The 24,218-nt window shown below is 42.7% G+C and overlaps 1 protein-coding gene across 1 annotated transcript in view; it reads left to right on the forward strand.

Moving 5' to 3' along the window:
• The window catches only part of ADGRA3 (adhesion G protein-coupled receptor A3), a 194,023-nt gene that overhangs the window by 133,125 nt on the left and 36,680 nt on the right, over positions 1-24,218 (forward strand). Inside the window, exons 12-14 of the mRNA XM_033948486.1 lie at positions 226-429; positions 7,793-8,006; positions 17,408-17,616. Coding sequence (XP_033804377.1) covers positions 226-429; positions 7,793-8,006; positions 17,408-17,616 — 627 coding nt within the window. The remainder of the gene's footprint in view (positions 1-225; positions 430-7,792; positions 8,007-17,407; positions 17,617-24,218) is intronic.

Consider the following 24,218-nt stretch of genomic DNA (forward strand, 5'->3'; position numbering starts at 1 on the left):
ACCCTTTTACTCATTCTATTGTTGTCTCGTTCTTGCACTGTATTATCAGTATATTGCACATTTAACTCAAGCATATTGATTGTGGATATCCTGAAAAACCACTGGGTGTGGGGTCCTAGGGGTGGGTTCAGGAGCCCATTAAACAATTTATCTATTGACAGCCTACTTTCATAGAAATAGGAATAATACAAGGTTAACTAATTGTTATATAATTTATTATAATAGTATTCACCGAACATTGCACTAGAAGCCTATATGATAAAGGCTATTGGGTTCACTGGAATGACTTGCACCGTATTCCAGAAAGTGGCAGCATCGGATCGGACAGGACTTGCTGACTTAGGAAGAAGAGATTCAGATGGAAATCTAGATAAACAGCTGAGCTTTAAGTGCAATGTTTCAAACACCCTTTCCAGTTTGGCACTAAAGGTATGGCTCACAGCTTAAGTGTGTTAGTTATTTGCCCAAGAAATTGAAACAGAGTAAATAACTTAAGGTCTTCTGCATTGTTTCCTATAATTTGGGACTATGTACTTAGGAGAAAAAATACAGAACTTAAAAAAAAGACTGATTTTCTTGGATTTCATCCCAAGGGCCTGATCTCGATGCCAGTATTTTATGGTACTTGTTTCTTGGTCATAGTTGGTGAGCACCAGTTAAGCAAGATATGAGAACTGTTCTATTTGATGGGAGCTGGTAAATCTTGAATCTAAGGAATTAATAGTTACATGCTATGTCTCTTTTCTAGCAGTTTTAGCGACACATTTTACGCAGTAAATTTGATGGCAACTAAATCAATCATTGTGATGTCTTCTTTCCATTCAGGTTTTATTTAATCCTGAAATGTTAAAATGTACATGTAAATTTTAATTGATGTTAATTAGCAACAATAATTATTGGTATCTAATTATTGCAACTAATTTTCTTGTTTTTAGTTAAACTTAAAAAAACACTGTCTATGTTCAATTACAGCACATTCCCTCCCATCCCAGTATTTTTATTTCCTCCCAGTCTAGTAACAAAAAAAAGGCCATAGGACACTCATGCCCTTCCTCCTACAATCCCAACAATCTTGCCTCTGCTTCCTGGGTCTGTTGACACTGGCCTCATTCTTCAAAGTGGGATGCAACTTCTTCCTTCTGTATCTTTTGAAAGCTATTCACAAATCTTTTTTTTAGTAGAACATATTTATTGATAACTATTAAGGGGCCTTTTACTAAGCTACACTAAGAAATGGGCTTAGCATGCTCTTGTGTGGGCCTTTTTCACACACTAAGCCCACGTCTAGTGTGACTATCAAAAAGAGGTTGCTTTTTTTTCTATTTGTTTCATTTATGGTCATGCACTAATGCTAGCATTAGCACACAACCAGATAGCATATGGAACTAAATGAAAAATTTATCTAGCCACCACTAATCATTCAGTAATTTACAATGCTTGCAGCAAGCAAAAGAGTGATTAAAAATGGAGAAAAGACCTCAGTACACCCTTACTCCAGAATATTTTCAAAAGGTCAGACGGGGCAAAAAATATTGCAGGCCAAAAACTTCAATACCCACCCTCACTTACAGTTGTGCAAAAAAGTCTTATTTTAAACCCAAATTTAAACAATGGCTCCCTCTTAAACCATGGTAGAGCATTTTAGTTCTGGCTGCAAGATAAATGCTCTAATGCTTAATTGAATGAGCATCAGAGCATTTACCTCACCGGCCAGCACTAAAATGTTCTTCCGAGGCTTGATAAAAGGGAGCCAATATTGTAATATATAGAAAAAAAATTCACTTCTAGTGTAATGTGTGTGTGTAATGGTCCTCAACGCTAGGGTCTTGAATCTGAACTAGCAAGTTGCTTGAAGAAAACTATAAACCATGTTTTCCAACTCTACCTCCTTCACAGGGAGCTGACCCTGACCCCTCAGTTTGTTTTCTGCAACTTCCTATCCCATGAACCAAAGTCCTTTCAACATGAGAAACTACTAAACCCATGATACTGTATTCATAAGAAATTGCTAATAACGGGAAAAGTTACAGAACCTATCCTGTTTTATAATTATTTCCAACACACATTAACTTGCAACTAATTGTCAAACTGTCAACTCTTATTATGTATGATAATTCTTATATGTCTGTTAAATTGTAAACTGCTAACTCCTATTATGTATTTAAACTTGTAACCCATTCTGGGCTCTTCTAAGGAGGATGTGCTAAAAAATTGAAAAAAATAAAAAATAAACATGTTTTTGATCTGCTCTGCGATTTTAGTATTTTTGTTCAGTGCTCTTTGGAGGCTTGGTGTCCAGAGGTTCCCACTTGGTGGGACCTCTGCCTAGGAGAAGATGCAGACTCTCACAGCAGAAGTCCGCTGCTAGCAGGATCAGCCCCTCGGGGAAACCTAGGTAGCCAGCCTGCTGGATTTTTTTGTTGTTGTTGTTCAGGGACTGTCCCCTGTATAGCTGCACGCATCCCTGATTTAGTCAGGAGCTTGAGTACAAGCTGTGTGTGCTCCTTCCCGGTCCGGCCGGGACTAACAGTGGGCCGGCTGCACGGTTCTCCCCCTTTCACGGCATGTTTTTCTGAGGGTTGATGTTCAGTCCAACTGGCAGCCAGAAGAATTATTTATTTAGATTTATATCTTGTCCTCTCAGAAAGCTCAGAACGGGTTCCACGATAACATACATAGCCTCGAGCAAAACAAGTGGCATCAACATAGAGGGGGAGATGTGGCTATCATACTGGGGGACAGAGCAACTCAGGGATTACAATTAGAGGGCATACACTTGAACGAGCATAGAGTGATGTACACTCATAGACTGCAGGTTCAGTCGGAGTTAAGTGGATGTGAAAGAAGATGATTCTGTAGTCTATGTATTAGAGTACTAGGACTGTGGTTGGGTCATTGGAAGAGAAAGGTTTTCACCACTTTACTAAAGTCCTTCAGGTTTTCCAGTGAACTGATCTCCATTCGTCCAGTGAATCTGTGAGGCAGATTTCTTCTCCCTTTGATGCCAGCTGAAATTCTATGCTGAAGCAGGCAAGCATCACATGGGGAGAGGAGTTTCTTAAAAATTGAATTTGAGGGTTTCTGACCCCCAGAGCCCAGATCCTCCACCTCCAAAACCCCTTTATAGAGGTCTCCACAGGCTGTGTTTTGGTTTTGCTACTTGGGATCTAGCTAGGTGCTTGGGACCTGGGTTGGCCACTGTTGGAAACAGGATACTGGGCTTGATGGACCTTTGGTCTGTCCCAGTACGGCAGTTCTTATGTGATTTTTCTGGGGACGCTCAATGAAATTACAGGGAAATACTTTTAAAATTAATAGGAGGAAATATTTGGAACACATTGCCAGAGGTAAGAACAGATAGCTGGTTTTAAGAAAGGTTTGAATGATTTCTTGGAGGAAAGTTCATAGTTAGAAAGCCATGCTTGCACTGGATCAGTAGCATGGAATGTTGCTACTCTTTGGGTTATGGCCAGGTACTAGTGACCTGGATTGGCCACCTTGAGAACGGACTACAGGGCATGATGGACCATTGGTCTGACCCAGTAAGACTGTTCTTATGTTCCATCTGCCTCATAACACCTTGATTTTGCTCAAAATTAATGGGAATGAACTCCTCAGGCCCATTTACCCCTATATCATGCTAGTTTTCCACTGAATGGCCTGCCAAGGAGCATCCATGTCCTGCATGGGAAAGAGAGTGGGGGAGGGGCAGGAGCCTTGGATTCATCCTCATCTGAGTACTCCAGGGCTGGAGATCTGCGGGAGGCACATCCCCATGGGTTGAGACCGCTCTCAAGGACCCTCTGAATCTGTATTGGCCAAGCGCAATCGCATGGAGGTTGCAAAGCCCATGAGAACCAGTAAGGAGTCTCTGCCAGGATCAGAGAGACCCCCAGTACAAAGCTTTACATCAGATTTTTGTGAGCCTTAAATGTAATGCTTATTTGAACTGCTAAGGGTCCTCAGTGGCTGTTAGAAGCACACCAATGGCAGCAGCACAGGGATTCCCCCCTCAACAGATGCCTCAACCAGACAAGGATGCAGACTTGGACCAGGAGGTGACCAGGAGGTTCAGTTTGTCACAGACTGAAAGGATAGCAAGTCCGATTCCATGCCACTTTTATCCCAGGACAAAGTCTCCCTGGCAGAATCTGCTCCCTTGTAGGAGGACAGCGGTCAAGAGGCGTGGCGACACTGGATCAGGGGGAAAACCCCACAGTTGTTCAGGGCCCCTGCGCTTTTGAGCATTATTTCTACCTTGTTGCAAGAGTTAAATCTGGAAGTCCCATCAGCTTCTTCTCAATGCTAAGTTTTGAACAATTCATTGGCTCCGGCTGCATTCTTTCTCTCACATTGGACATCACTATGCTGGTCACTTAGCACGGGGAGTCGCCAGAGGAATCCCTTTGACAAGCTAAAACTATGGCCAAGCTGTATCCGATGGCACCAGATTTGTGCGTATTCGCCTGTGGCACAGGTCACTAAATGTACCTCCTTTCCTAGTGAAGGAGGAGTGTAATGTTAAAGGATCCTCAGGACTGCAAAGTAGATTTGCTCCTCAAGTCAATTTGAAGATTATTGCATTTGCCTGTCTCGGGTCTTTGACAACAACTCTCTGGGGTAAATTATATTACTGATGCTCTGTATGATGTTATCAGTGTTACGAACAAGGTCTCAGCCTATTCTATCTCCGCCCGATGGATGCTCTGGATCAGACAGTGAGCAGGAGATACTACCTCTAAAGCTACACTAACCTGGCTTCCATTTCAGAGGCAAATGCTCTTTGGCAAAGGCTTAGATGACCTGATGGGCCAGTGTGACAGACTGTCATCCTAGTCCTTAACAGACAGCAGACCCCAGATGGCCCAGAGTTTGGATCGTGGCATTTTCGAGGCTCCTGAAGATTTTGTATGTATTTCAGGAGACCAAACAACACAAAGACCCTTCCAGGAATTGCATCAGAGATTCAGCGGGGGCAGGAGACAGCAAACCTTGAGCTCTTGCCCTTCACCAGCTACTAAGAAAGCACAATGACTCCAGGCCAGAGGCTGAGGTTCCCCAGACAGGGGGTAGGATGTCTGCTTTTTGGTTGATCTTATCTCAGATTGACACAGACCCCTAGTTGTAATACTGAAGAGGTACAAAATCAAGTTCTGTGCCCCCCTTCCCAGACGGCTTTGTAACGTTTCTGGCTAGTTGGAGAATATGTGATGATCTTAAGGTAGGCAAACAAGTTGAAAAAGTGACAGCGAAAGATAGAAAGATACTAGGATGCATAGGGAAAGGAATAGCTGGTAGGAAAAGGAGGTATAGATGCCCCTGTATATGACTCTGGTGAGACCTCATTTAGAATACTATGTACAGTTCTGGAGTCTGCATCTTCAAAAAGATATAAACAGGATTGAATTGGTCCAGAGGAAGGCTACTAAAATGGTCAGTGGTCTTCAGACTTAAAGATCTCAATAGATATACGTTGAAAGGAAGCTCTGGAATGAGGGGGCATAGGATGAAAGTAAAAGGAAATAGACTCGGAAGTAACCTCAGAAATTACTTTTTAATGGAAAGGGTGGTAAATGCTGGAATGGCCTCCCGGTGGAGATGAAAAATGTATCTGAATTCAAGAAAGCTTGGGACAAATAGCAGTTGGCATGGATAGGCAGATTAGATAGCCCATATGGTCTTTATTTTTCTCTGTTGCTCTGTTTAATACTTTGTTCCTGGAGTTCTCTAGGGAGCGGGTTATGTTGTGGCCTGTCCTTTCCTTTCTGCCGAAAGTGGTTTTGCCTTTTATGTCAATCAGTCTGTAGTCTTTCCGGTGTTGGGAAGTCGGGAGGGCTTTTCAGAGCAGAAACAGTTATGCAAATTGGATGTCTGCCAGGTCCTTCACTCTTATATTCAGCGGCCCCAGGGGTTTAGAAAATCGGATCATCTCTTTGTCCTCTTAGCGGGTCCTTGTAAAGGGGATGGCGCTTCCAAGGCTTCATTGCACGGTGGATTAAGGAGACTATTGCTTCTGCATATCTTCTTCAGAAAAAGCCTGTTATGGAATTTCTCAAAGCTCATTCCAATTTCTCAAGGCTCATTCCACTCGGGGTCAGGCAGCTTCTTGGGCTGAGACTTCTCTTGTGCCTCCAATGGATATTTGTAAGGCTGTAGTTTTGTCTTCTCTGCATTTCTTTGTCAGACACTACCGTGTGGACGTTCTGGCACTTTGGAAAGTGGTGTTCAGTGTGCGGGGTCTGGTGTCAGCCCTTCGGGGGGCCCACCCTTGATGGGTACTGCTTTGGTACATCCCATCAGAAAAGAACTGTACTGTAAATGGTTGTGAAATAGGGGAGGGGGTGGACATTATATGAACACATGAAAACTGCCAATCAAGTGGAGAAAGCTTCATCCAAGGCTAGACAAATGATGGGTTGTATCCGTAGAAGTTTCGTCAGCTGGAAGCCCGAAGTCATAATGCCATTGTACAGATCCATGGTGAAACCTCATCAGGAATATTATGTACAATTCTGGAGGCCACATTACCAAAAAGATGTGCTGAGAGCTGAATCGGTTCAGCGAATGGCCACCAGGATGGTCTCAGGACTCAAGGATCTCCCGTATGAGGAAAGGCTGAGTAAATTGCAGCTATACTCACTCGAGGAACGTAGAGAGAGGGGAGACATGATTGAGACGTTCAAATATATCACAGGCCGAATCGAGGTGGAAGATGATATCTTTTTTCATAAAGGACCCATGGCCACAAGAGGGCATCCGCTGAAAATCAGGGGCAGGAAATTTCATGGCGACACCAGGAAGTATTTTTTCACCAAAAGGGTAGTTGATCATTGGAATGATCTAACACTGCAGGTAATTGAGGCCAGCAGCGTGCCAGACTTCAAGAAAAAATGGGATAGGCATGTGGGATCTCTTAGGGGAAGAAGTTAGGGGGGTGGGTCATTAGAGTGGGCAACCTTGATGGGCCGTGGCCCTTTTCTGCCGTCACTTTCTATGTTTCTATGACTTCCCAGTTCTGACTTGGACATTCTTTAGAAAATGCCCCTCCACGTGTCTTTAATAGGTTCCTATGTAACTAGGGGAACCTGACGAGAGCAACACCTCTGTTCCAGTGGTTTGTGGTGGTGTTATCATTTCCTTAGAGGCAGTATTTTGGCAGCCCTGCTCCCTTAAAGACACAGAAGCAGGCTGATAGTTGCACGTGTAATGTTAAACTAGCATTGCTGTGCTTTGGGAGGGTAGCTCTGAGACGATAAAGGAGGTACTCTTAGCTATCTGCCTACTTTAGTTTGTAGGAATTCCAGACCTGTAGACATTGCATTTGGTTCTCTTGTATGCATAATGCACCCTTAATTTTATGTGATTATTTCTGGGAAAAGGTGACTAAAGTTGTGGATCCATGTCAGGGGTCCGTAAGCAGTATGCAAAAGTTACATATTTAAACTTCTGTAACTTTTTTTTTTTTTCCCCCACATTAAAAGATGGGGTTTGGACTGTTGTATTTCAGAAGGCAGAATTAATTTAAATATTTCTTTTTTTGTGACTTTACCACCTTTTCCCAGAGATGGTTACATATTGTGTCAGGGTTCTTTTTTTGCCATCAATTTCATTGGTTAAATACTCATATTTTATTTTTTAATATGAAGAATGTGCCTTCATGTACATTTTAATCAGGGTTTTGGTTTTGTTTTTTAGTTAGATTGTGTATGGTTTCAAAATATAAATTGTATAAACAAGAAACTAGGCAATTTAAGTTTCAATTTTTTAGGGTTTTTTTGTTTGTTTGTTTCAGAACACCATTGTGGAGGCTTCAATCCAGCTTCCAGCTGCCCTTTTTTCACAGAAGGTGAAGAGGGAAATAAGACCAGTTGATGACTCTGTCTATAAACTCCAGTTGATTGCATTCCGTAATGGCAAGCTTTTCCCTGCAACAGGGAATTCTTCACATCTGGCTGATGATGGGAAGCGACGTACAGTAGTTACACCTGTCATTCTGGCCAGAATAGGTTTGTTTGCATTTGTATTGGCATAATAAATATGAAAAATATATTTTTAGCTATTTATATAAAAGGGTTTGTTTGTGTTTAGTTGTTTTTGATCCAGCTGATGTCTCTTGCTATTCATTCAGCTAATTTGAATCCAGCATCTTTTGTTTCTGCAGTGAACATTCATTTGCAACTACATTGGCTTTCTCCTTTTTATTCCAGCTCTCTTCTTGTAGTCCAAACACAGCAATAGAGGCCAGTGTTTGTATCCCTAGTCACTAGGGAACCAGTGCTCAAAGCTTACCAGACATGTATCATTTCATTTTGAACAGTTTTACCTGTTTTTGCCCCTAATGCACCTAATGCTCAAAGGGTTTCAGTGCTGCTTTTACCTTTTGCAAATGAAGCAGCTGAAAAGTAGATGCAAATGTGTTAAAACAAGCTCATTAGTGTAAAAAGAGCATTCTGTGTGATTACACAGACACTTCCATACAATGCACAGAAGGGAATGATGCTTGCCTGTAATGTTCCAGAATTTCCGGCAGGTCCGAGGTGGCATTACATGTGAAAGGGAACTTGGCCTGCATTTTTAAATAGTATCTGTATTTTCATATGTATGTATTATATGGGTATGTGAACCATCCACAAAAGAAGTGTAGCCTTAAAAAAGAAAAGTGTTCTGGCTGCTATACACAAAATACAACAATCAGAAAATGAAAAAAATGGAAAATACTGTATATACTCAAATATAAGCTGAGATTTTGGGGCCAAAAAACGGCCCAAAAATGGGCATCTCAGCTTATATTCAGGTCAGCGCCCACCTTCCCCGCTTCCGGACTTGTTGCAGACCTTTGTTGGACGGTGCACCGGGATAGGAGGGATCCCTCCCATCTCCTGTCCGTCCTAACTCTGACAATACTTTTTTACCTCCCTCGCGCCTTCCCCCCCCCCCCCCCCCCCCAGCATACCTTTTTGAATTCCTGGTGGTCCAGCAGTCTACCGGGCATGAGTGAGCTTATGCGCTCCTGCATGACACTGAGCCACGCGTGGGACTCGTGAGAACTCACGGCAGCCATTCAGGCATCTTAGTTTAAAAGCTGCTCTATCTCCTTTTTAAACGTTAGTGCCAGCAGCCTGATTACATCCCAGTTAAGGTGAAGTCCATCCTTTTGGAATAGATTCCCCCTTTCTCAGAAGTTTGGCCAGTTCCTAACAAATCTAAATCCCTCATCTCCATACCATCATCTCAACCATGCCTTGAGACTTTGGAGCTCTGCCTGCCTCTTGGGTCCTGCATTTCCATGCATTGATCACTATTTTACATTCTGTAAGTTCAACCATGACTATTAACAACAACTGTTCAGTATCAGCCTCAAGCTGTGGTCACTAAAGGATAACTAAGACCTCCCCACCCCCTTCCTGTTGAGAACTTGTGAACATAAGAATTGCCATACTGGGACAGACCGAAGGTCCATCAAGCCCAGTATACTGTTTTCCAACAGTAGGCAAACCAGGTCCCAATTACATAGCCAAATCCCAAGTAGTAAAACAGATTTTATGCTCCTTATCCTTATCCTGTTGTTATTATTAATGTTATTAATATCAGATGGTCACTGTTATACTCTGTAATTCACCGACTGTACAGTTTCACCTCACTGTAAACCGCCTAGAAGTCGCAAGATTGTTGGCGGTATATAAGAATAAAGTTATTATTATTATTATTATTATCCTAGGAAAAATCAGGGATTTCCCCAAGCCATCTCAGTAATAGACAGAGGTTGTGGTAAGAGCAAATAATAGCATGGCTGGATTTAAGAAAGGTTTGGACAAGTTCCTGGAGGAAAAGTCCATAGTCTGTTATTGAGAAAGACATGGGGGAAGCCACTGCTTGCCCTGGATCGGTAGCATTGAATATTGGCCAGGTACTAGTGACCTGGTTTGGCCACCATGAGAATAGGCTACTGGGCTTGATGGACCATTGGTCTGACCCAGTAAGGCTATTGTTATGTTCATATGTTCTTAAATTATCCTAGCCTTTGTTAAACTCCGTTAAGCTAACTGATTTCACCACATTCTCTTTCGATGAATTTGAGTTTAATTACATGTTGTGTGAACTGCACTGCATCATTCCCACCTAACTGGAGCAGAAGCTGGACTTAGGAACAGAGCCTGTGTCTCTGCATATTGTTATATAGGGGACAGCCACACAAGCTCTCAGGATGGTCCTACATTTAATTTTTTTTTGCTGTTGTATTACATTGTCAAGTTGTTGAACATAAAAGGTATCTGTCATGAAACACCTACTCCCACTGTGTTTTATCTCATTCCCAACGCGTCTTCCATGTTTCTAATTGCAATTATAAAGTGCTGTATCTAGCTTCAGAATGTTGATATTCGGTACACTTACTAACCAGACCCTCTAGCTTCAGAGATCCCATTTGCTGGCAGTTTGTAGTATATATCCATATAGCTTGATCAATTTCAACTTTATAAAATGATTGCTGTGGAATTAATGCTACTCTGAATCCCATAATTATTCACCCATTCGTAGGTGGCTGTGCTTTTGAAAATATCTGTTTAAAAAGCGCATCCCTTTCTTAACCTAGCAGGTAGATTGCACTAGCCCCAAAACACTAGGAATTTGTTTTCCTGCATCCCTGCAGGAAAGCATCTCCACTAATAGAACTGTAGCTATATCACTGTTAAAATCTCATGCCTACAAGCCAGTATGCTGAACAAAGCCTGTTCTGTTATGGTTTAAGCTGCTGGGAGTTAGTAAAAGCTCAGCTTCCTAAAGTAGGTGATGATAGAGTTCATTTACAGCAATGTGCTTTAAAAACATCTGTGTTTCTCCTATTATAAATATGGTCTACATCTCCAATCCTGTTCTTTTGTTCTTGACCAGCTTTTCTCAAATGATTCCAAGAAGCACTAGATGCTGGAAATCCCTTTACTGTATGAACCAGTTGCCGACTTAGGGGCCCTTTTACTAAAGATTAGCAGGCACTAAGTACTATGTGGTCCATAGATATAAAATAGGACACACAACATTTACTACGTGCTAATGCATTTAGCAAAAATTACACTCTTTCATCAAGAACAAGGAGCCCTATCCACTTTCCAATCTGGATTCAGGAAATTCTACAGTACTGAAACTGTCCTCAACATCAGTGGTTCCCAAACCTGTCCTGGAGGACCACCAGGCCAATCGGGTTTTCAGGATAGCCCTAATGAATATGCATTAAGCAGATTTGCATGTCTTTCACTTCCATTATATGCAAATCTCTCTTATGCATATTCATTAGGGCTAGCCTGAAAACCCGATTGGCCTGATGGTCCTCCAGGACAGGGTTGGGAACCACTGCTCAACATCATCGATGGCTGCTAGAAACTCATGGACAAGGGTAACAATGTTATTCTGGTGCTGCTGGATCTCAGTGCGGCGTTCAACACTATTGACCATCCTCTCCTCTTTGCATGGCTCTCTGAAATTGGTATCCTCCTTCCTGAATAATAGATCAAAAAGCGTACTGCTCAATGATGCGCTATTGAAACCGATCAAATATGGCGTTCCACAGGGCGCTCTAACCTCTATTATTTAATCTCTACTTTAGACCTGTCTTAGACATAGCCTGCAAATACCAAATACAGATTCACTTCTTCGCAGTTGACATCCAACTATACCCACTGCTAGGAGAAACCCATGATGCCCAGATCACAAAACTCCTAAACTGCCTCTCGGAAATAAAAAAACTGGAAGTCCATCAACAAATTACAACTAAATGCCTCCAAGATGAAACTCCTTTAGATCCGCAAAGAACATTGCAACTACATCTGTCCCTCTCTACACTGGGACTCGACTACCTTAACTGCTAAAGATCAAGCACACAGCCTAGGAATACTCCTCGCCTCCAACCTATCACTTTCCAACCACATCTTTCAGGTGGTATCTTCCTCATTTTACTATCTGCTGAGCGGCCGCGATCCCTCTCCTCCCAGACCCCCCCCCCCCCCCCGATGGAGGAACGGATATCGGCGGTTACAGCCGCTGGCTTCGGCGTCTTCTATCCACTGCGGCCAACCCTAGCGTAAACAGGAAGTAGTCAGAGAGGGCGGGCCGCAGTGGACAGAAGACGGCAAAGCCAGCGTTAGCGCGGTGCAGCGCTTTTCTCTCCATTTAAAGGCGGGTGATCCGGCGAGAAGGAGGAGGTGGTGGTTTTGGCTGTGAGTGAGGGCGGGAGGGGGGAGTCGCCGGCTGTGCTGTGCTTTCCCGATCTGACCACCGCATACGCACTGTGACCACGGACATACGGATCACAGATCAGGGATTACAGATCACGCAGGTCTGAGTGCGCATGCGCGGCTAGCGTTTTATTATATAGGATATATATATATATATTAGTGTTTAAGCCCGTTACATTAACGGGTGGTAGAATAGACGACTGTCTTTTTTTTTCCTTTCTCTCTCTGTGCTTGGATGTTGTCTGTCTGTCTGTCTGTCATTCTTTCTGTCTGTGTCTCTCCCTTGCCCCCTGCCTGCCTGTATTTCTCTGTTGCGCCATGCCTGCCTATCTCTCCGTGGCCCCCTTCTCTTCCCCCCCCCCCATGATTGCTGTCTGCCCCAGCACACCCCTGCCCCCAAAGCAGGCCCCTTTCCCTCTCCCCCTGTCGTGCCATGCCTGCCTGCTCCTTGGCCCCCATCTGTTCCCCCCCATGATTGGTGTATGCCCCCAGCACACCCCTCCCCCCAAAGCAGCCCCGTTTCCCTCTGCCCCTGCCCCCTCTTTTGCCATGCCTGCCTGCACCGTGGCCCCCTTCTGTTTCCCCCTATGATTGCTGTCTGTCCCAGCACACCCCTCCCCCAAAGCAGCCCCCTTTCCCTCTCCCCTTGTTGAGCCATGCCTGCCTGCTCCATGGTCCCCGCCCATGATTGCTGTGTGCCCCCAGCACACCCCTTTCCCTCTCCCCCGTTGTGCCATGCCTGCCTGCTCCACGGCCCCCATCTGTTTCCCCCCCATGACTGCTGTCTGCCCCCAGCACACCCCTCCCCCCAAAGCAGCCCCCTTTCCCTCTCCCCCTGCCTGCCTGCCATGCCTGCCTGCTCCCTGTGCATCAGCATTTCCCTCCCCCTCCCCTGTTCCTTCGTAGCAGCATGCAGATAAAATGGTTCCCTTAGTTCTTTGCTGGATTTTTTTTTAAGTTTAAAGATGCCGACACGACCCCTCTCACGATCCCGGCCTGCGTTGGAAGCTTTCTCCGACGCAGGCCGGGATCGTGAGAGGAGCCACAGCGGCAGCTTTAAACTTAAAAATAGCTCGGCAAAGAACTAAGGGAGCCGTTTTCAAAGCCGCTGAGGCTCCTCTCATGAGCTGCACTTGCATCGGAAGATGAGAGAGGAGCCGCCGCCACGGCTTTCAAATTAAAATAACTTCAGCCAGGAAGTTTAAGGGACATTACCTTGGCATCCCGAGCATGGGTCCATAGTCTGAACTGGCTTGAGTCGACGCGCTTGTGCAGCTTAGAGGGACTGAAGGGGACGGAGAAAAACAAAACAGTAGTTTGCGGGTGCTGGGAAGTAAGGCTGGGGAGTCGCGCATGCGCACTCCTGCAGCCACAGACCTACTGATCATGGAACACGCAGATAGAAGTGCGCATACGCGGCTAGTGTTTTATTATATAGGATATATATATATATATATACAGTCAAACCTCGGTTTGCGAGTAACCCGGTTTGCGAGTGTTTTGCAAGACGAGCAAAACATTCTCGCAAAACGTGTCTCGCAAACCGAGTGTTTACTCGATTTGCGAGCACCCTCCGATAACCGGCATCGCTCCCCCCCACTCAAATCGGCACCTCCCCCCCCCCCCCCCGCGAGAACAGGAACCCCCCGCCCGACCAACTTTAACTCACCCCCCCTTTGGCACCGGCACGCAGCCCACAAGTGCCGGTGCCGCTTGAAGATCTTCTTCTTCCCAGTCTCGGCGAGAGGGAGAATTAGAAGGGCTTGAGCATGCGCAGATGCATGCTCAAAGCCGGCAGAGACTGGGAAGAAGAAGATCTTCAAGCGGCACCGGCACTTGTGGGCTGCGTGCCGGTGCCAAAGGGGAGGGTGAGTTAAAGTTGGTCGGGCAGGGGGTTCCTGTTCTCGCGGGGGGGGTCCTTTGCGAGCGGGGGGGGAGCGGTTCTCCTGCTGGTGCCAGACGGGGGGGTGAGTTAAAGTTGGTCGGGCGGGGGGTGCCTGTTCTCACGGGGGGTGCCGGATCACGCGGGGGGGGGGGGTACTTTGCAAGCGGGGGGGGGGGGGGGTGGGAACATATCAAAGCGAGTTTCCATTATTTCCTATGGGGAAACTTGCTTTGATAAACGAGCATTTTGGATTACGAGCATGCTCCTAGAACGGATTATGCTCGTAATCCAAGGTACCACTGTATGTATATATATATATATATATATTTTTTTTTTTTTTACATGGGTGCAATATTTCTGTGGCTGCTATTAAATGAATTTGCATGGAGGGAAGGGATAAGTAGCTTTTCTTAGTTAAGGATTACCTTCCTTGTGCACCCATTTCATCTTCCCTAACCTCCCCATAAACACCTGCAGTTAATATAACATAACATATAACATGTCACTTGTATATCGCAGAACCATGTGGATCCTTGCAGTTTACAATAAGCAAGAGAAGCTGAACATCAAACTGAGAATTATTATGATAATTACCAATTATTATGATAGTTATCAATTATAAAAAATTTATTATATAGATAACCCTTGAAATTTGCTTAAGAAATGGAAGTGGAAAATCTGTGAAAAAACAGAATCCCAAATAGCTGCCTATTATGAAAGTAATTTGTTATGGAATCTTTTGTAACGGCATCCACTAACCGATGGAAAATCAAGTATTGTTGGCATTCATAAGGAACGTCGAACTAGAGAAATTAAAATGCTCAACTAAATACATTGGGGCTATGCCATACACTGCCTTATAACATAGACATCAAATTTAAACAGCACCCTCGCCTCGAAAGGTAGCCAGTGTAACTCTCTCTAATATAAGGTTATATGATCTGTCTTTCAGAGTTGCATGCTTAAAATGTTTTCTGTATGAAAGAAGCAGCATATTGTTAATGCTGGTACCTGCATGTGCAGGCAGTCCTGGGCATGATAAAATGCATCATTAAAGTGGTTATGATATACACTGTACCCTAGCTTTGTTCCTCTCTTTGATTAAGTAACTGGGAAATGACAGATGTCAGGTATTTACATAAGCCTTTACTGCCACAAGGTAAAAATATATGAAACAAGCTTTCTTTTTAGGTTTAAAAAAAAAAAAATGTTGCGTGGTTTGAAAAAGTTTAGCATTTCATGCTATAAGACAAGCATTGAGAATGTGAAACAAATTCTGAGCAGTTTCTTTTTTTTTTAATCATATTTTCATTGAAAGTGAAAAAGGTCACAACCAGATATAATACAAAGTATACATCAGGAATGTGAAAACGTCCAAATGCATGAGAGAAACAACAAAAACAATAATAACAGTAACGCATTTTAGCCATGTATTCCTTAAATAGCCATTAAATATTAGTCCTACAAAATATAACTCTAAAACAAATATCTGGCTATGCTAAACTGGCTGTATATGGCTCGGCCCCAAACTTGATCAATTACCCACCTCAATCCCACTGCCCACAGGTTCCTCTCTACAGCTGGAGTTCTCTAGCAAAGTTCTGGGCATCACCATAGATTCATCATTATCCTTCAATGACCACCTCAACTCCCTGATAAAAAAATGTTTTTGCAGCCTTCACATGCTGAGGAAAGCGAGGTCCTGCTTCCACCAAAAACACTTTGCCGTCCTCGTACAATCCATTATCCTTTCCAGATTGGACTATTGCAATTCCATTTACCTTAGCGTAACAAAGAAAAGCATTCACAGACTCCAACTAATACAGAACACCGCGGCTAAACTTATCTTCTCAAAAAGTAAGTTTGATCATGTCTCACCGCTCCTATCCAAACTCCACTGGCTTCCCGTTATTTCCAGGGTCCACTTTAAATGTGCCTGTCTAACCTTCAAGATCCTCCATGGTATCCTCCCTCCTTTTATCCCGCTATCCTGGAATTCCTCAAATCCAACCTCCACTAGATCCTCGCAAAAATTAAAACTATCCTACCCCTCCCTAAAAGGCATCTCCCTTGTTGGTAAACTTGGCTCTTCCCTCCCTTTTAGAATTGCTCAGCTCTGGAACAGTCTCCCTTCCCCTCTCCGCAATTTGAGTCCACTTCTACCATTCCGTAATCGTCTGAAGACCTGGCTCTTCTCCAAAACGTAACCCCGTCCCGTTCCTGGCATTCTTACACCTAAACCTCTCTCCTCTCTTACTTATATAATTCCATTGGATTTCCGTTCCTTCCCTAACCATGTAAACCGTGCCGAGCTCCATCAGTGGAGATGATGCGGTATATAAATCCAAGATTTAGTTTAGTTTAGTTTAGTATATCAGGGTGGATTTGATGTAAATCAAATCGATTTCAACCTCAATTTAAACCCCCCCCCCCTCTTTTACAAAGCCGCATTAGGCTTTTTTTTAGCACCTGCCACAGCGGTATTAGCTCCGACGCTCATAGGAATTCTATGGGCATTGGAGCTAATACCACCGGGGCCGGTGATTTAAAAAAAAGCCTGACGTGGCTTCATAAAAGAGAGAGGGGGGAAACATTAGTCAGAAAGACTTGATTTAAATCATGCCCATGACATGAATGGATTAATGGAATTCATTTACCAAAACATATAAACATTGCATGAATATATAGCTGCATGCTACATAATGAAAAACAAATCCTTATTTAATTATGAATAACTTTTGGACTATAATGTCCAATACTCTATTTACCCTTAGATCTCTCTAATACTCTTTTATCTACCAAACGTTATCTAAAACCCATAATTTCACACTATTCTTATCTCATAAAGACCTCCACTTCCCTTTGGTAACTCTTTACCCAACATATATTACCTTAAAAATTCTATGTCATTGCTTATTCTATTCCTTCAAATTTTGAATGTAATTTTTGTTTTACTTTGGATGTAATCCACCTTCAACCGCAAGGTAATGGCGGAATAGAAATCACTAATGTAATATAATATAATAATGTATCTTAAATAGAAAACTCTTTAGATAGATTTTTCCTCAAAAAAGCATTTTATTTTTAAAAAATCCAATTTAAATCCAAAAAAATCTGATTTTAATTTAAAAAATTCCTATTTTATTATTATTATTATTATTTTTAAATCAATGATTTTTATCCACCTTGCTCTTTATCCAATTTTGATACGTGTTAATGTGCAGAATTTGAAGTGAAATGGGAATGTTTATTATTGGTATATATTTCTTTGTTTTTCTCCTCACCCCCCAAACAGATGGTCTAAATATGAATACTCAAAATATCCCAATCAATGTGACACTGCGTCGTATTGCCCATGGAACAGATGCTGTTGCAGCATGGTGGGATTTTGATCTTCTGAATGGTCAGGGAGGTTGGAAGTCAGATGGATGTCATATTGTCTTCTCAGATGAAAATATTACCACCATTCAATGCCACTCCCTCAGCAACTATGCTGTGCTAATGGTATGGAAAAGTTTTTAATCCTTTGTAAAGTTTTGCAGATAATGTTTTGTTCATGTCTAAGTTGATATCCTGTGTGCAGTTAGGATCCCACGTCATAGACACAAATTCCTGGTGAAGGTAGTCAAATCTCTCCTTATCAATGAAGACATACTGTTGTCTACCTTCTACCTGAAGTCTCATAAATACATACTTTAGGGAGCTTTCCACACCATCGGTTTAATGAGCTTTTGCTTTACTGCTGGTAAAGAACAGGGCCCATCAGGAAATCTACACAGTTCACCTCCTTTGACAATAGGAAATTGGTATTCCAGTAGCAAAATATATCCTAGCTAATTAGCTATTCTGTCAACTTAGTGCTTCTTTTAGTTATCAAGCTCCGACTATTTGGAATAAACTTCCTCTCACTGTTAGATCAGAAACTAACAGTTTAGTGTTAAGAAAGCTTTTAAAACCAATTTTATTCAAGAAATTTTTGAACTGATTGTTTTTATGATTTTTTCAATATTACCTGTTTAACCGGGTTTGTTTCCAGTCATCTGCTTTATTGTAATCCGCCTGGAACTCATAAGAGCTATGGTGGAATTTAAAAAGCTTTGTAATGTAATGTACAATCAAGCTGGTACTCTCCTGCCCAGCAGAGACAAATTTCATCAGAATAAGATCCGCTGCTGCAGCTGTCTTAAAAGCTGCATCTCTAGAAAGCATATGCAAAGCAGCCACCCATTTCTCACTGCATACTTTTAGATCACTGTTCTTCAACCGCCGGTCCGAGGACCGGTGCTGGTCCACAGGAAATTTCTGCCGGTCTGCGCAGATATTTTCAGCTGGGCCAGAGAGATCATGGGGCGCTTCCAACAGTGGCTTTCTCCCCTCTCTGCAGCCCCCCTTCTTACCAGCGCAGCGATTCAGGAAGGCAGCCTTGGGATTTTGCAGAGTCGCGGCCGCCTCTGATGATGCAACTTCCTCTTTCCTCTGAGGCGGCGTGACTCAACAAAGGACCCGAGGCTGCCTTCCTGAATCGCTGCACTGGCAAGTAAGGAGAGCTGCTGGGAGGGGAGAAAGCCACTGTTGGAGGCTGGGCAAGGGGAAAAAGGGATAACTGCTAATAGACCTGGAGGGAAGGATAAGGAGAGATGCTGCTGGGAGGGGAGGAGGGAAAGCAGTCTGGGAAGCTGCTGGGCAAGGGAAAAAAAAGGACCACTGCTATTGGACCTGGAGGGAAGGATAAGGAGAGATGCTGCTGGGAGGGGAGGAAGGGAAGAGAGTTACTGCTGGACAGGAGGAAGAGAGAAGGGATAAGGAAAAAAGGAAGGAAACAGCTGGCAGAGAGATTAGAGGAGGGGAAGGGGGAGAGACAGGCATGAGAAAGTAGAGAAATTGATGATGGGAAGGGGTCAGCAGAGAGGGACAACGATGCTAGATCTGGTGTAGGAGAGATAAAAATGAAGACAGCAGTGAAGCTGGAATGAATCGTAAAAAGGAGAGAGGGGGCACAGGCTGGAAAAGGGAGAGGGGCATAGAAAGAAGACAGATACCATATGGAAGGGGGAGAGGGCAGACAGTGGATGGAAGAGAGTGAAGTGGATGGAAGGGGCAGATGCTGGATTGAAGAGACAGAGAGGGCAGACGCTGGAGGGAAGAGAGTGAAAAGAAGATGAAAGCAGAAACCAGAGACGACAAAAGGTAGAAAAAAATAATTTTATTTCTATTTTGTGATTAGAATATATCAGATTTGAAATATATATCCTACTAGAGCTGGTGTTAGACATAACTGGGGACTGCAAAGCCCAGGCAGTGCTTCTTTAGCTTCCAACTGACTTAGGGTGCTCTCTGACCAGGGGGCAATTGCCCTAGTTGCATTCCCCTAACACTATTCCTGTCATGTGTGACTGCAGTATTCTGTTAGCATGATATTTCTGTGTAGCATTCTGTAATAATTTGGCTTGTTCAGTTTTCTTGATAGTAGAGGGGGATATATGTGAAGGGGAGGGGAGACAGGGGTTTTGTTGATCCTTGCTCTGTATTATTTGTATTTATAAAATGACAATTGTACAGAATATTGTTTCTTTTTATACTTTAATAAAATACATTCAATATAAAATTATAACTGAGGCTTGTGCGGATGGGATCAGATGATTTGCGGGGACCGAGCTCACGGAGATGTGGCGGAAATGGGGTTTTTTAATTTTGGTCCTAGTAGTTTGCCGGTCCACAAAATAATTCTTTTATTTCTGCCGGTCCACGGGTGTAAAAAGGTTGAAAAACACTGTTTTAGATCACAAACACTGTTTTAGATCACAAAAACTGTAGGGGCTTTCAATCAAGACTTCAGGATTTAAGTAACCAGTCAGGTTTTAAGGATACCCACAATGGATGTGCATGAGATAAATTTGCATGTACTGCCTTCATTGTGTTCAAATCTATTTCATGCATATTCATTGTGTAGGTATCCTGAAATTATGACTGGGTTGAGAACCCCTGTACTACTGTCTGGACAAGTTATCAATCAAGGATAAAACCTTCTGGTTAGAACTGTGACCAATCTCTCCATATTACCTTTCAAAGTTCACATATTTAAGTATGCCGGACACTTCTAAGTGGTGAGGCAGTTCTCTAATAACATAACATAAAATCGACTTGTACACCGCATAACTGTGAGGATCTATGCGGTTTACAAAAGATTAAACTTGTATCACAAATAGAACAGTGAAGAAAATGAATTACCCAAAAATCTAGAAAACAATTAGGTCTTCAAATGTCTTCTGAACTCCAAGTGTGACATAGATACAAAGAGTAGTTGCCTGAAATCTTTACCCCAAAGAGCAGCCTGATATGCCAATGTACGTTCATGATATCTTTTAAATTTGCAAACCTTCACTGACGGGTAAATGAAAAGTACAAGCTTTGCGAGAATATTTTGGATTAGAGACTGTAAATACATCTAACAGATAAGAGGGTGCCTGGCCTGGTATGATTCTATAGTAAATACAACCAAGCTTGAAAATGATACGGGCCTCCATGGGCAGCCAATGCAGTTCGCGATAAAAGGGAGATACGTGATCATATTTTTTCAAGCCATAAATTAGTCTCGCCGCTGTGTTCTGTATGAGTAGCATAATGGTTACTGTGGATGGGCATACTAGATGAGCCATTTGGCCTTTATCTGCTATCATGTTTCTGTTTTCTAGCTGTCAGTCTGGAACTATTCTTCTGAATAGATAGATTATATTGTAATAGTTTAGGTCAGGGGTACCCACACTTTTTGGGCTTGCAAGCTACTTTTAAAATGACCAAGTCAAAATGATCTACCAACAATACATTTTTTTTTAAAACACAAAGCACACTGTACGCAGAGAAAATGTTAATTATCATTTATATTCCAGGGTTTTTTTCAAAGATGCAATGTCACCTCAGTAACAACCATACAAAAATAGACAAATATACCCCCCTCCCATTTTACTGAATGCCCTGCGCTGCTCTCAACACTTATAGGCTCCCTGCGCTAAAAACTGCTATTGCGGTTTAGTAAAAGGGAGCCATAGTGCAAAATATAGACAGTAGATATAAATTCTCAAAACGGACAAATAAAATAATTTTTCCTACCTTTGTTGTCTGGTGATTTCATGAGTCTCTGGTTGCACTTTCTTCTTCTGACTGTGCTTTCATTATTTCTTCCCTTCTTTCATCCTCCTGTATGCTTCCTCTCCTCCAGACCTCATTCTCTCCCCCAACTTTTTCTTTCTTTCTCCTTGCCCCCTTTTCTTTCTCTATCCATGCCCCATCTTTCTGATTCCCTGTTCCCCTTTTCTTTCTGTTTCCCTTCTTTCTTTGTCTCCTTGCCCCCCCTTTCTTTCTATCTCCCTGCCTGCCCCCTTTCTTTCTTTCTCCCAGTTCTCCCCCAAGCCATTAGGTTTGCCGTCACCGCCATCGTGGAACAGGCCCTCAAGCCACTAGGTTTGCCGCCATCGGGGAACAGGCCCCCAAGCTACCACCGCCCCAAGCTCTCCCTGTAGAAGCTTTGCGCTGACCAGCATTCTGCTCCCCGAGGTCAATTCTGATGTCAGAATTGACATTGGGGAGCGGAATGCTGGTCGGTCCGATGCTTTTGGAGGGAGGGGGATGTTGGGGAAAGGAAGGCTGATCGGCCCAGTAGATTGGTACGGCAATATGAGCCTATCACGGAGCCCGGGATGGGCTGAGCGATCGACTCACTTAGCCTTCCCGATCTACCGGTCAATCGCGATCGACTTATTGGGCACCCCTGGTCTAGGTGTCCCAATACCAGCGATTGAACCAGTGACTTAAATGCAGTGATATTAAAATAAGCTCTGACAGTCTGCAATTTTCATAAAATATGGAAATCCTTGTGAACTACCAACATCCCTGAGTTTTTGGCATCCACCAGTTGTGCTCCTGATTCATTCCTGCTTGTCAGTGGGAGAAATTGTTTGTATTACTTGTATCAGTGAAAGAAGAGGGTAAGCGAAAAAGCAATTGTGTGTATACTGAGGGACAGGAAGAATAAGTAAGAGTAATAAACAGGGAGATTGGTTTACATTGAGCTAAGTCCTGTTATTATGAGATCTTCCTTTTAATAGATGTTGATGCCTCAGGCATAGTCAGACTGTGCATCATTGGTGAGTTGCAGTGGAAAATTGGCCCATAATTCAATGAGACAACCTGTTTCAAGCTGGTAATGGGAAGAAATTCATTCTTTCTCCTTCCCCCACACACATTTTCAATACCAGCTAAGAGATTATATGCAAGGAAATGTATCTTTAATATCCTCCTGTACTTTCCTTTGATACTTTAAAAGGGAAAGGAGAGAAGAAAGACAATGAGTGAAGGAACAGTTGAGTTGAGAGAAACTTTCAGCTTTATTTTTGTTTTGACTCTACAGCCCATCTCATCCTCAGGTTGGAGGAAATGACCCGGGCAAGGAAGGCAAGTGATTTGTATTGTAGCAAGACTGTTCTGTGTAAACCCTCTTCACAATTATCGGTTGATATACACTTAAGATACTTTGATCCACTATAAATTAGAGCTGAACAGCAAACTAAAAACCCAGAATATTTAATATTATTCACTGCCTTGTTATGCTATGCAGGAAAGGCATTTTTTCAAAATTAAAAAAAAAAATCATAAACCAGAGGAAAGGAGTGGATTGGGAACAGTAATGAAGTTAAGAGATTAAATGTTTTTCACTTTAACTCTTAAACTTGTTTAAAAACAAGATAAATCCATCTAATCCTTTGCTAGTTGTGGCCTAGACTCTTCATTAATTCTCGTCCTTTCTGTTTAATCCTGTTTTAGGATTCAGTTAGCTTCCCTCTAAAGCTTGAATATAATCTGCATATTTGAACTGAAATTCTAAGAAAAATTATAATGCATGTTGTCTTTAAAGGTCTTTATCTGCTGTCATTCAATATGTTACATAGTAAAAGCAATGAATACATGTTTGTTTATTTTAGACTTACTGTTCCGTCTTTTCTGAAATAGTAAAGAAAACAGAGAAACATGATGACACACAAAAGCCAAATGGCCCATCCGGTCTGCCCATCCTCAGCATCCACTATCTCTTCACCTCCTTAAGAGATCTCGCATGCCTGTCACATGCTTTCTTGGATTAAGGCAGTCTTTGTCTGCATCACCTCTACTAGGAGACTATTCCACACATCTATTACCCTTTCTAGTCAAAGTAGTGTACAATAGAGCATATGTCTAAGTCTTTGATCCCGTACTTTAAGTTCTGATAATGTTCTCATCTCACTCAATGCTGTTCCACACCTTCATTACCCTTTCTGTAAAAAAAACAAAATCTGCATTACTCCCAAGTCTTCCTCTTTCACCCTCATCCTTTGACGCCCTCCCCACCAATAAACATAAATGTGGTTGTGACCAACTTTCTTTTAGAAGATCCCAGATTGTTAAACTCATTAAAACTGTATCCCTTAATGACTGAACTCTGTTTCCTTGATCAAGTTTTTTTTAATATAACTTAAAATAAAGAAATTAACAGACTCACAGTTCAGTTGTTCTCAAGGGATTATTACTTCTCTCAGAGAATCCACACTACTACTGGCACATCCTAGATATAGGGAAAACCAAGAGAGTATTTTCACACACACTCTGTGTAGGATGACATCGTGCTTCAACTTTCTCACCAAGTTGTATCTGTGCTAAAAGAATTAAAGGAAAAACATAATGGGGAAAGAAAATTTGTCTTATGCTTTTCTGTGGTCATGTGCTATCTAACATGGAGTCTTCTCTGAATACAGCAGAAGAGAAAGGCAGGTTTCAGCCACAGGGCTGGTGCAAAGCACACTGGGAGCAGGGGGGCTGAGCCAAGTGGTTGCACCAGAGCATATTTGATCCAATTACACGCATTTTGTTTATACATTAATTGCATAGATTCCCTGCCTCTATGAAAGTGAGGGCAGAGCAATGATGGTCTAGGGCAGTGGTTCCCAACCCTGTCCTGGGGGCCCCCAGCCAGTCGGATTTTCAAGATATCCCTAATGAATATGCATAAGAGAGATTTGCATACCTGTCACCTCCATTATATGCAAATCTCTCTCATACATATTCATTAGGGCTATCCT

The sequence above is a fragment of the Geotrypetes seraphini genome, chromosome 1 (assembly GCF_902459505.1).
Source record: "Geotrypetes seraphini chromosome 1, aGeoSer1.1, whole genome shotgun sequence".
Lineage (NCBI taxonomy): Eukaryota > Metazoa > Chordata > Amphibia > Gymnophiona > Dermophiidae > Geotrypetes > Geotrypetes seraphini.